Source organism: Melanaphis sacchari, unplaced genomic scaffold, assembly GCF_002803265.2.
Source record: "Melanaphis sacchari strain LSU unplaced genomic scaffold, SCAv2.0 Contig31_pilon_pilon, whole genome shotgun sequence".
In the NCBI taxonomy this organism is placed as follows: domain Eukaryota; kingdom Metazoa; phylum Arthropoda; class Insecta; order Hemiptera; family Aphididae; genus Melanaphis; species Melanaphis sacchari.
Genome location: NW_020271193.1, coordinates 2,915,378 through 2,926,973, shown reverse-complemented (window position 1 = coordinate 2,926,973; position 11,596 = coordinate 2,915,378). Strand labels below are relative to the sequence as shown.

Sequence of the window (11,596 nt, the reverse complement as noted above, 5' to 3'; positions counted from 1 at the left end):
TATTTTTTATTCGGAATAAATCGTCGTCGATACAACTGCATTTTTTTTTACTTTGAAATCAAATAATATTTCAATAATGTTTTCATCAAATTTAAATTAGTGCCTACCTATAGTTGTTATTTAGATTAAATATTAATGTTTTATTATCATTTTAATGACAAGTAATTTCAAACACAGCCTATAGCTTTTAAGATTCATTTGACCATCAAAGGATTAGGTGCAACTTACCATTTCTTAAAGTAATACGTTAATGAAGTTTCTGTTTCCTTACTTATAGGCTATAACTACCACTTTTAAATAATTAATGTTTATTCACATTGTTTATAGTCCTGAATCAAAGCTATTGAAATTAAAATAATTAAAATTACAGACAAAATTTAAATAAACTTTAATGAGCAAATGATCATTAATAAAAGATATTTTTATAGTTTTCAAATATTTTACAAGTAGTTCTTATTATTAAGTATTGAACCATTAGTTTTATGCATTTTTTTTCATATGACTTTATCATCTGACTTGGTCAACTAAATTGTTTTTACCAAAATTTACTTCTCTATAAATTTTAAATACCTAAAAATATGATGATAGTAAACATAGTATCACAGTACTTATACAATTTCATGGATAAAAATGTGTTTCAGCAAATATTTATGTCATAATATGATATTTTATATTCTCACTGTATAATTAATTATATTTTGTTAACATGTATTACAACATTCATTAGGAATCAAGTTCTCTTGTTTAACTTAAAATATGAATTTCATAGGTTGGTACGTAAATGTATTCAGCATATTCCTTCGGTTCTTATTTTTCTTCTTCGTCGTTGTCATTGCATCCCAATTTTGTCTTTATTATATCAGAAGCCTTTTCTGCAACCATAATGGATGGAGCACAACTTTCAGCACTGAACATTATTGGGAGTGCAGAAGAATCTACGACCATCAAACCGTCGGTATTAAAGACGTTAAGGTCTTCATCTACAACGCCATTCGAAGGATCTGTTGCCATGGAGGATGTTCCAGTCATCTGGACATTCATAATTGTCAAATGTTTGATAGCGTATTTCCAATATTCATCGCTGTCCACGTCCGGTTCCGGGCCACCCTCGATTTTTAAAGGGACGATTTGTGGTCCATAAGGTTTGAACGCTTCAGATTGTATAAGATTTTTTACCCAATGAATAGCTTTCACTAGCGTGTCAACATCCTCGGTTGCCAAAGAGCCGTATTCTATAATCGGTTCATACTCATCGCCATCGCAAGTCTTTTTTATAGTCACTTTACCAGTATTTTTTGGACTAAGCAGTGAAATACCGATGAGTTTTATATCGTTCTCATCGTTAATGTCAATTATCTGTTCTGTGATGTTGTCGTTAAAGTTGAAAGCATCCAATTGTGAAGGCATGAATACAGTATCATCCTCAGAATAATAATAAAATAATATTTGAATGTCCGGAATACCATTGCCATCAATATCTATAAAACCGGTAAAACTGCACAATCCTATTGTGGCCAGCGGTCCGGTATGCTTCATTAAGTATTCAAAGACCATTTCACTAATAGAATATGACTTGATCGGCTGCATTTCAAATTTAACTACTATACCTAAGAAGTTTGGATGTGCTTGTAAATTCAAACCGACGTTATTATTCTCGACGACTACGGGAATACCCAACGAATCCAGTAAAGATTTTGGCCCAACTCCTGACTCTAAGAGTAGTTTTGGAGATCCTATTGGACCAGCACTCAATATAACGTTCTTCTTACTCTTAACTTGAATTACTTCTCCAATGGAATTTTCAAACTCTACGCCTACAGCTTTTTTATCTTCAAATAATACTTTTTTGACAAAAGATTTAGCTGATATTCTTAGATTGTATCTTTTGTCAGCATTTCTCAAAAAGGCTTTTGCTGCATTCACACGTAAACCGTTTTTAATGATTGCGACAGATGAAACGAAACCTTGATGGTTCTTTACATCGAAAAAGTCTAATGTATTATAGTTGACTGCGGTTAACGCCTTAGAATAGACCTGTCTGATTTCAACAGTTCTCGTGTTGCGGAATGAATCTACACTCAGTTTACCACCTTTACTATGTAAACTACTAACTGTTTCGTGTGTGGTGATTTTTTCGAACTTACAGTCTTCTGAACGTTTATAGTATTTCAAAACATCTTCCCAACTCCATTTGGTTAAACCTGCCGTTTCAAATTTAGTATAATCTGATATTATTCCTCGATCATACAACATTGTATTTAAAGCCGTAGTTCCTCCTAAGCATTTTCCCCGAATAATATTAACACATTTGTTTTCTAAACTCTGACCAAACGTCTCATCCTCTTTTGCTTTATAGTTCCAATCCATCTCGGTACCGATTGAATTGGCCCAGAGTCCGGGTATCTCAGATTGCATGAGTGGTGTACCTCCAGCCTCCAGTACAAGGACTTTCAAATTCTTCTCGTCACTAAGTTTAGCAGCCAAGGCCGATCCTGAAGCTCCACAACCCACTATGATAATATCAAACTCATCATTGTTCTTGATAGACAGACTGTAATCTCTGGGATAAGTAATTCTAGATGCCATAATAGATTGTTCCCGGTTCAGTGAATTAAGGAGTCTCAAAAATTCTGGTATGACGTACAAACCTTCTACGTTATAACCATATTTCTGACACATTTCTAATGTGTTTATACTCGTTTTTTTATCTAATATTAAATCTGACCAGCATTTTTTTTTGAAAACGGTGGTTTTTTTTTCGACTACCACGGAACGAGTAGTTGTAACACTGTTAACATTTCTTCCTGACCCACTCTTTTCAAGCTCTTTTTTACCCATTGGTAAATTATATGACTGGACACCATTTTCCAAGCTTAAATCAAATAAAATACATAATAAATTAATTATATTTTATCATAGTATTTATTACACAATTCCAATAATTTTTAGTTCTTTAATAATTAATACAATATAAATTATACTATTGACATTTAATACGAAAACTAAAAATTATTAAAATATTCAAAAACATTTTAAATGCAAAATAACATCTTATATTTCTCACATAAGACAATACATTTTTTAAATGTCTCATTTCTATAAATTTATGGAAGTTAAAAAATAGAATCAGGTTATGTGAAGACACATAAATATGAGTTAGCACTATATTTATATGTACATAAATATATTTTATTTATGTTATTTATAAAGTTATGAATATATTAAGTATAATACGTTTTACATATTTTGGAAAACAGATACATAAATATTTGATACTGTCAAATATATTAAAATAAAACTTCAAATATTTAATTAATGCATTTTTATTTTTTTGCTCTTTTAATTTAAAGTATGTTATTCAAAAACATAACTTAATATGTATATTGTATAGGTATATCACAAAAATCTCTAGAAAGTAAAATAATAAATAAATATTACAAATATTGGTATTTATTTAAGATATAGTTATAAAAGATACTATATGCTTACTTAGCAGAATATATAGTTATACTATATCTCTTCTAAATAAAATACATACGAAATCGTATAAATATAAGCACTGGCCGTGAAAACTACCAAAAGTACCTTTCAATTGATTTAATATTATAAAAAACTGAATTTTTATATTTCTTAGGAAGCAAAAAAAGATATGCAAATATTAAATTATATTTTTAACACTATTTATTAAACTTAAGAAACTTATTTAACTTAAATTCATAGTAATGATAAATAATATTACATTATTAAGCATAATATATGTAATATAAAATAATGTGTACACATTATAATGTTAAAACGTATGTAAAATTTACATTTTATATATTTATTAATTAAAAAGTATTTATTTACTTAATTAACTAGCGCAAATAGATGCAATTAACTTTTAATGTAATATGACAAAGTTTACTCATTAACATAATGATATAAATTGTCAATTTTTGTGTTTGTTAATTAATCTTCAAATTTATTTGATAAAAAAAAAAAATGAAAACCAATTTCAAAATTATCTTAAGTTTTATTGTAATACAACTAAACAAATAATAATACAATTATATAATTTATCTCAATTTTATACAATTATTTTATGAACATATTATTACTTATTAATATTATCAAGCAGTCGCATATTAAAGTTTAATTTTATAATGACTATTTTAATATTGAAGCTTACCCGACTACAAGCAGTCCTATAAAGAGCCACAATGTCCTGAATGTGTCCATGATAATTCGTTTAGTGTTCTAAATGAAACGAATTTTGAAGCTTATATATTGGCGAGTTTTATTTGTTTAAACTATTGTTTTAAAATGGTCAACATTGATACGAACAAACGATTTATTTTTATTTTTTTTTTTCAGGAAAATTTCACATAAATCATTATGATACGTTTTAATGTATACACATATGACTGACATACATTCATTAGTTCGTTTTATTGAAAATGATTATTTATTATATTTCATCGTATAAATCATTGGTCTTGAAATACTGGACATCATTTAAAACCTTTTATGAAACTTTATACTGCACTTAGCAACATTTCAGAGATGAAATATCAAATTTTGTATGCACATAATATATATATGAGTTTATATAAATAACACTTATCTACTGTTGATATTTATATATATATATATATATAATATATACAATATTTAATCAAAATTTTAAAAAAAATATTCTGATTACATAAAAAAAAATCAGGAAAAAATTTTTCTTGTAAATTACAACTATGATATTTTTTTTGTGAGCACTTATAAATCATATAATTTAAATGTAATTATTGATAAAATTAAAAAAAAAAATTACTTACTACTACGTATTGCCTAGTAAAGTATGTATAATATGTAATATTATCTACTATATAATATTAAGTGTACAAAATTTGTATATTTATCAATTTTAAAATGTGAAAAAAAATACTAATTATTGAGAATTTATAATCTGATAAATATTTTAATAATATTGTTTTTATTCCTTAACGTTATTACTAGTTTTTTTTTTTTTTTTTTTTACTTAATGTTAATTGAGATTGATTATTTGCCTCTATAATGTGAAATTAATACATTATTACTGGTTTAAATTGTATAAAATATATTTATTTTTATCAAAATAGAAGTGAAGTATTTGAAAAACTTAAATACTCGTATATTCTCAGCGTTGTATTGATTGAGAGCTTCTTCTGATGGTATTGGATTGTTAAAGAAATAGCATTCTGTTAAGCATTTTTGGGCAATGGGTAATTATGTATTCAATTGTAAGCGGTATTTTGCGTGTATCTCAAGATAGTTTAGGTTCCTTAATGATCTGCAGTTATCAGTGAATAAGATTTTAGTGTCAGCTATTTTGCATCTATTTAGAACAATTTGTTTTATCTTAGTCGAGAGCCCGTTTAAGCTCATTTTAAAATTGTTTTTTTGATATCTTTCGACTAGATATTGAGTACTGGTGGTTTTATTTTATGTTTATATTAAAAATTAACTGTTTTCATTTAATTATTAATTTAATATTATTATAACTCTTTAAACTGTCAATAAACATTATTAAATTAATTTTGTATTCGTACACAGTAAAGCCATTAGTGTAATATAATATTATTTAATATCTTATTCCCTTTTAATGTTTATAATCATGGGTATAATTATGATAATCTAGTCTTGGTATAACACACAATATCCATGTATACTGTTTTTATTGTACCTATTGAATAGATATAAAATGATTGTAGCTAAAATTTAAGCATCATTAGTAATATCACTAATATATACATTATACAAATATAAGATATTCATTTTTCTTCAAAAACTCATACTTATACATTCGTGGAAAATTACCGAGTCACTTTTTGTTATAATATTTCATATTAGAACTTGAAAGTATAAATTTGTTTTAAAACATTATGTATATTTTTCATGACATCATTTAGTAAAACTGTTTGAAATAATTTAACAGTCTTGCGAAATTACCAAAAAAATCCCATGGTTGACATGTAAATAAATAATAATACAACTGTTTTGAAGTTTTTTTAGCAGGGACTTTAAAATATTTAAATGTTGAATAACTTTTGTTGACTTCATAAAGCACAAAAACTAGTTTTTAAATTAATTCCAAAACACATTATAGTGGTATATTACCCATACAGCGGATATTAAAATATGCATACAGTTGAAATAAACTAATATTTACTTAAATTTCCGTTCAAAAATATAGGTAAATTGTTATTTTGTTGTTTATTCATTTTGTCAGTATTATAGGTACGTCATATTATATTTTTATTTTGTTGCCACTTTGCTAGGCATAATATTGTACATATAGCTATTTGGAAAAAAAATCAAATAATGATAACAGTTTGATTGATCAGGATTTCAAAAAAAAAATCTATTTAAAATGTTGTTATTTAACAAATTAATATATTTTAATGTATACGTACAGTTTAGCGTGAACAACAGCCACAACCACCTGATCAGAATATTTTTATCCCTCCTCTTTTTTTACTGTCCTTTAATCATCATACGTCTAACGCAGACGTACAACAATTCACTCGTCTGTACAAATAACGATACAGTTCAATCAAAATTCTGACAGAGATTAATGAGCGTTCGTACATTAAATGGTTTGGACAATTCGTTCATGTTTTAAAAGTAATATCTGTGCGTTCGCGCAATCTTGTCCATTACGCGATTATCCGATAAATAAACTACGAGAATACTTATCAGTACTTTTTCTCATTAACGTAATAAAGTCTAACGCTTTACATAATACCTTGTTAGCATCCTCTATTAACAGAATTATAACGACCTATGCAGTGACGTTAATGCGTTTTTTTTTTTTTATCAAAAAAATAGTCTTATTTAAACGTCCATTGCTTTTTTTTATTTTACTCATATTTTTATGTATATCAATAATACCAGTAATACTTTTTACTGAATAGCATACATTGTGGTCATTATATTTGAAAAACATCGATAGATGAAAGTGACATTTTACAAATCGTACGTGAGATAAAATATATAAAGGAAATTCGCCAAATCGTACACTCTATTTCCCGTTACTATTAAGTACCCAAATTGCATTGGATATGAATTACGTGAATACTTCTATTTTGAAAATAATGTTTTGGATACTGTCGTGGACAAAAACAGTACACCAACATAAATAAAACATAGATATGATAAAAACATTTCCATAATAACTGTTGCTTTTATATTATTGAACGTCTACGAATCAGTGTAGATAATATATTATGTGTATTTTCTTACGTTGTTATAAATTAGTAACAATCAGTGAAGTGTATAAAAATCGCTTCACTATACAGACCTATTTACAAATGAAAGTACAAAAGGGTGTATATTATAAGTGTAAAAACTTCGTAAAAAGGTATGTACCTACTATGTTATGCATGACAACTATCTTCTATGCTTACTAAATTTTAATTTTAAATTATATAACATATTTATAAGACCAATTTTCTATTATATAATTTTTTTATTTATCCCTATAGACTTAATTTATTTATTGAATTAATTAATTTAATTTAAGACACTAATTATTTTAAAAAATATTATCATTTTTGAAAAAAAATATTTCTTCTTAAATAATTTGATAATTTTAAAATAATTTTTACTATGTTTTTATCGTTATCATTTTGAATTGTTTTACTATTTCGATGGCAACAAACATTTTTAATTTCATATTTTGAATCACAATAATTATATTTGGTGTAATTTTATTTACAAATATCAAATTTGAGACAAGTAGTTCATTAGTTATAACTTATAAGTGTTATTATCTATAAGACATAAGTATATTTAATACATAATAAATTATTAGAGTAGTAGACCAACATTTATTATTATTTTCTTATACCACACGACTCTGCTTAGTGTTTAACTTTAAACAATTATAGCAGTTATAACTCATAAACTACTTGTCCTATATTCGACCGTTACTTATATATCAAATAATTCAAAAAAATGTTCTTACTTGATTTAATTTGGCTAAAGAATAAACAATTCGTGTTGTCATTAAAAATTTCAAAACTTTAAAAATATTAATTATAAAAAGTAATGAAAATATTTTTAAGTACCTATGACATATCCACTATTGGTATACTTCTTAAAAACACACGGGATCACATTACAAAATCTATAATAAATTTTACTTTCAGTTTTAAATAATAGATTGCATAAAATAAACTTCTATCTCTATTTGTAATAAATGTTACTTGTAATTATTATCCCTTTCACATTATTATTCAAACTTAATTTATTTTTTTTCTACCTGAAAAATTATGTGGTTAAACACTACCATATTGTATTGTTAATATTACTATCAATATTTTTTAAATATTTTTCCCTGTTTGGCTGTCCATACGACTCGTGTATACGCGTAATAATTACAGTATACTGTGTCGTATGACAACTTATATGTTTTAGGCAGCTCGCTTTATTTAAATTAATAAAGTTACTAAACGTATATAGTCCGTTACATAGGAGGTGACGTTATGTAAATGGTAAATATACAACTAACGCACGTCTCCTTAAAATTATTGAACGTATAGCCATCATTAAACTCAAAATTAAATTTGATAATTTACAGTTGGCTATAAATCGGATATTTCACTCTTCAATTTATTACTATTCGGTCCGATAAACGTAATAACATCATGTATTTCGCAGTAAGTACGTAGTAAATTTTTATGCTGGACGAAACCGTATCATAAGGGCCATATCCCGTATGATATAATAAGTATTATATAATATGTTTATGAGCAATATGTATATGCGATAAACTATACTCACGTTTATAATATGCATTAAATACACCGCGCATATCCAATATCAATAATCAAATACCCACTGCGAAAGAACTATCAGCCGAGTGTCAGCGATTCGAAACCGTTATTACAGTTGTAGTGTTCTACACAATGTATATTATAATAATATTATTACGCTTAAACGATTCGGTTACGGGCCCGCAATGAATTACAAAAATAATCCTGGAAAATAGTAATATAACATTGTAATAATAATACGCCGGAAACGTGCATTATACAAACGTGCAATTTATTATCTACTATTGAAATATTATTAAATTTGATCAGCGACGATACGATGAGGCTTTCGATTGGGGTTAAAACCACATAGTTATAACAGCCATGCTCCCAATGTCATATGAATATAATATAATATTATGTATATGGCATAACGTTATCCGTTATCCGCGAGTAACACGGAATTGCGAGTTTTGAACAAAACTGTTTCCTGATGTCGAGAATTCTCAGTAATAATAATATGTATTATAACACGTAATAGAATCGAAACTTTGGTAATTTATTTTGTTCATTATGTCATTATCATTTAATATTATTTATCACGTGCAATATATTATACATCGAGTTAAGTATGAAAATATACTCTTGGTACAAATAAATAATAAAAAATAAAATGCGTTTATCTAGTTTTGGACGAGTTGATTTTCAATTTTTAATACTCGTTGTGTTTTTCTTATTTATGTACAATTTATAAATTCATTAATTTATATTCTACAATTCACTTACATAATATAATATACTTATATATTTTGTATCAAACCTTTACAACATTTATAATTGTTATAAAACGAATCAACTCAAGTAACATAACTTGTTACAATAGTTGTTAAGTCAAGTATACCGTGTTTGTAAAACTTTTTTTTCTATTCTCATTGATATCTGCAGAAAAGCAAAATAGTCAGATTAAAAACTGTAGGGTAATGTCTATAATTTTTATTATATTTGTATTCCTTATATTTAAAGAATATTTACATACGACAATTTGAATTTTTAAACTACCTATATTTATACACATTTTATTAAACATATAAATATACCAATGGTATAATATATATCAATAAAAATAAAAAAATATTTATTGATTGGGGAATCTTTAAATCATACAGGCGATGTGTAATGTGTACAAAAAATCCGAATTCATTTAGCTTGGAATTTAATTGTATTCTGTATTTATTTTTAATTTCGTAAATATTTTCATCCTATTTTATGTGTACAGAAAAATAATCAATAAAAATAATTATAAAGACATTTATAATGAAAACGAAAAAATATTTTTTTGTCCAATTGTAATTATTATTTATTTCTAATCAAAATCTTCGTCGCTGTGTGCATAATATGAAATTACAAATGCAAATAAATATCAGCTTATTCCAATCGACTCAATTGCCTATATCGATTGGTCTACAATTGTATTTCTATATATTATATAACGTTATTCGACATTTGTGATTTCAATTTATTTGTCTGTTTATCTTTAGTCGGGCACAAAAAAATAAATGCATTACGACCTATATAGATACGGTTAACTGTCTATGTGTATAAAATATTATGTGCAACTATAATAATAAGCATGCGACTGTGTATTCATATTTCCACGAACGAATCGAAAGAGGTAATACGTTGTTGGTCTGTCTTCAAATATAAATCGCAGGACAAAACGACGACCGAGATTTTAAAATGTTTTTTTTTCTTGTCTCGCAGTTTATATCATAAGTCAATTTAAGAAACATAATGAGACTAGTGCAGTACACCGACGTTCAACCGTGCAGTCGAACAAGGAAAAAAAATGTTTATTTCTTACTACGCTATTTTTATATTATTATTATTATTATTATTATTATTATTATTCGCAATAAGTCAGCGTGTACTGTTTAAACATGAGTAGAGAAAACACGGAAATATTTAATTTCTGTCGCGACGGAAATAAATTATTCCAGGGAACGGTCCAAATTGAACCTGTCGCAGTATCGCGGTTATGTAGAAAATATTGGCCGTCGACGAGGAAACAGATTATGTGGAAAACGTCGTGTGTAGAGTTGTGTGGGACCGCAGCGAATTTTTGAGCGGCGTACAAAAATTATTTTGACGACCTTTTTGGTGTAACTTCATCAATCAAATGTCAAAAAAAAAAAAAAATAAAAAAAAATACGATTTACATCGTCTTATATTTTATTATAATATATAAATAATAACATAAAAAAGATTACTGCATACGAGTTAAGTGGACAGAGTTAAGTGATTCGGAACTTAAAAGGAAGTCAACATTTTTTTTTTTTATCAAATTATCAACTTTTATGTTTTAGCTCGTAAAGAACCATAAGTATGTCGAACACGCATCAAATAGAATTACATTTATTTGTTTTTACCAAAAAGAAACAGATTTTTGTGAAATAAATAAAACGTAACAGATTGAACTGCAATATTTTTTAAGTCGAACACTCTAAAACGTCTTCTAGAGTTAAATATTATGTAATAACAATAATCAATGATATGGGTCACTTACGTCATTTTTTAACTCATAATAAATCGTGTGGACCACCAGTGTGCGTATAAATGCCAACGTACACTCAACCTATATATGGTTAAGTGTTTTCGGTTAAGTCTGCACTTTTAACAACGGGGTGACCATTTTATGTTTGTTTTGATTAGCTGCATTAATTTATTAAAACGGCACAACGAATAATAATTTGTGTTTATCGTAATTACGTATACTTCAATAAGTCAATTAAATTTTTTAAATAATGACGAATTTTCATTGTGAATAT

General features: G+C 26.5%; 1 protein-coding gene across 1 annotated transcript; it reads right to left on the bottom strand.

The window, feature by feature from the left end:
- Nucleotides 1-645: 645 nt before the first annotated feature.
- On the bottom strand, nucleotides 646-4,261 carry LOC112596400 (glucose dehydrogenase [FAD, quinone]-like). Its single transcript, XM_025342056.1, has 2 exons — nucleotides 4,172-4,261; nucleotides 646-2,872 (listed from the first exon to the last, which is right to left on the bottom strand). The coding sequence occupies exons 1-2, from the start codon at nucleotides 4,219-4,221 to the stop codon at nucleotides 808-810; spliced, it is 2,115 nt and encodes a 704-aa protein (XP_025197841.1). The 5' UTR covers nucleotides 4,222-4,261; the 3' UTR covers nucleotides 646-807.
- Nucleotides 4,262-11,596: the final 7,335 nt, after the last annotated feature.

Coding starts and splice junctions, on each gene's coding strand:
- LOC112596400 (XM_025342056.1), bottom strand. CDS start 4,221: ATGGACACATTCAGGACATTGTGGCTCTTTATAGGACTGCTTGTAGTC. Junction 2,873..4,171: donor ATAGGACTGCTTGTAGTCGG/GTAAGCTTCAAT, acceptor ATTTGATTTAAG/CTTGGAAAATGGTGTCCAGT.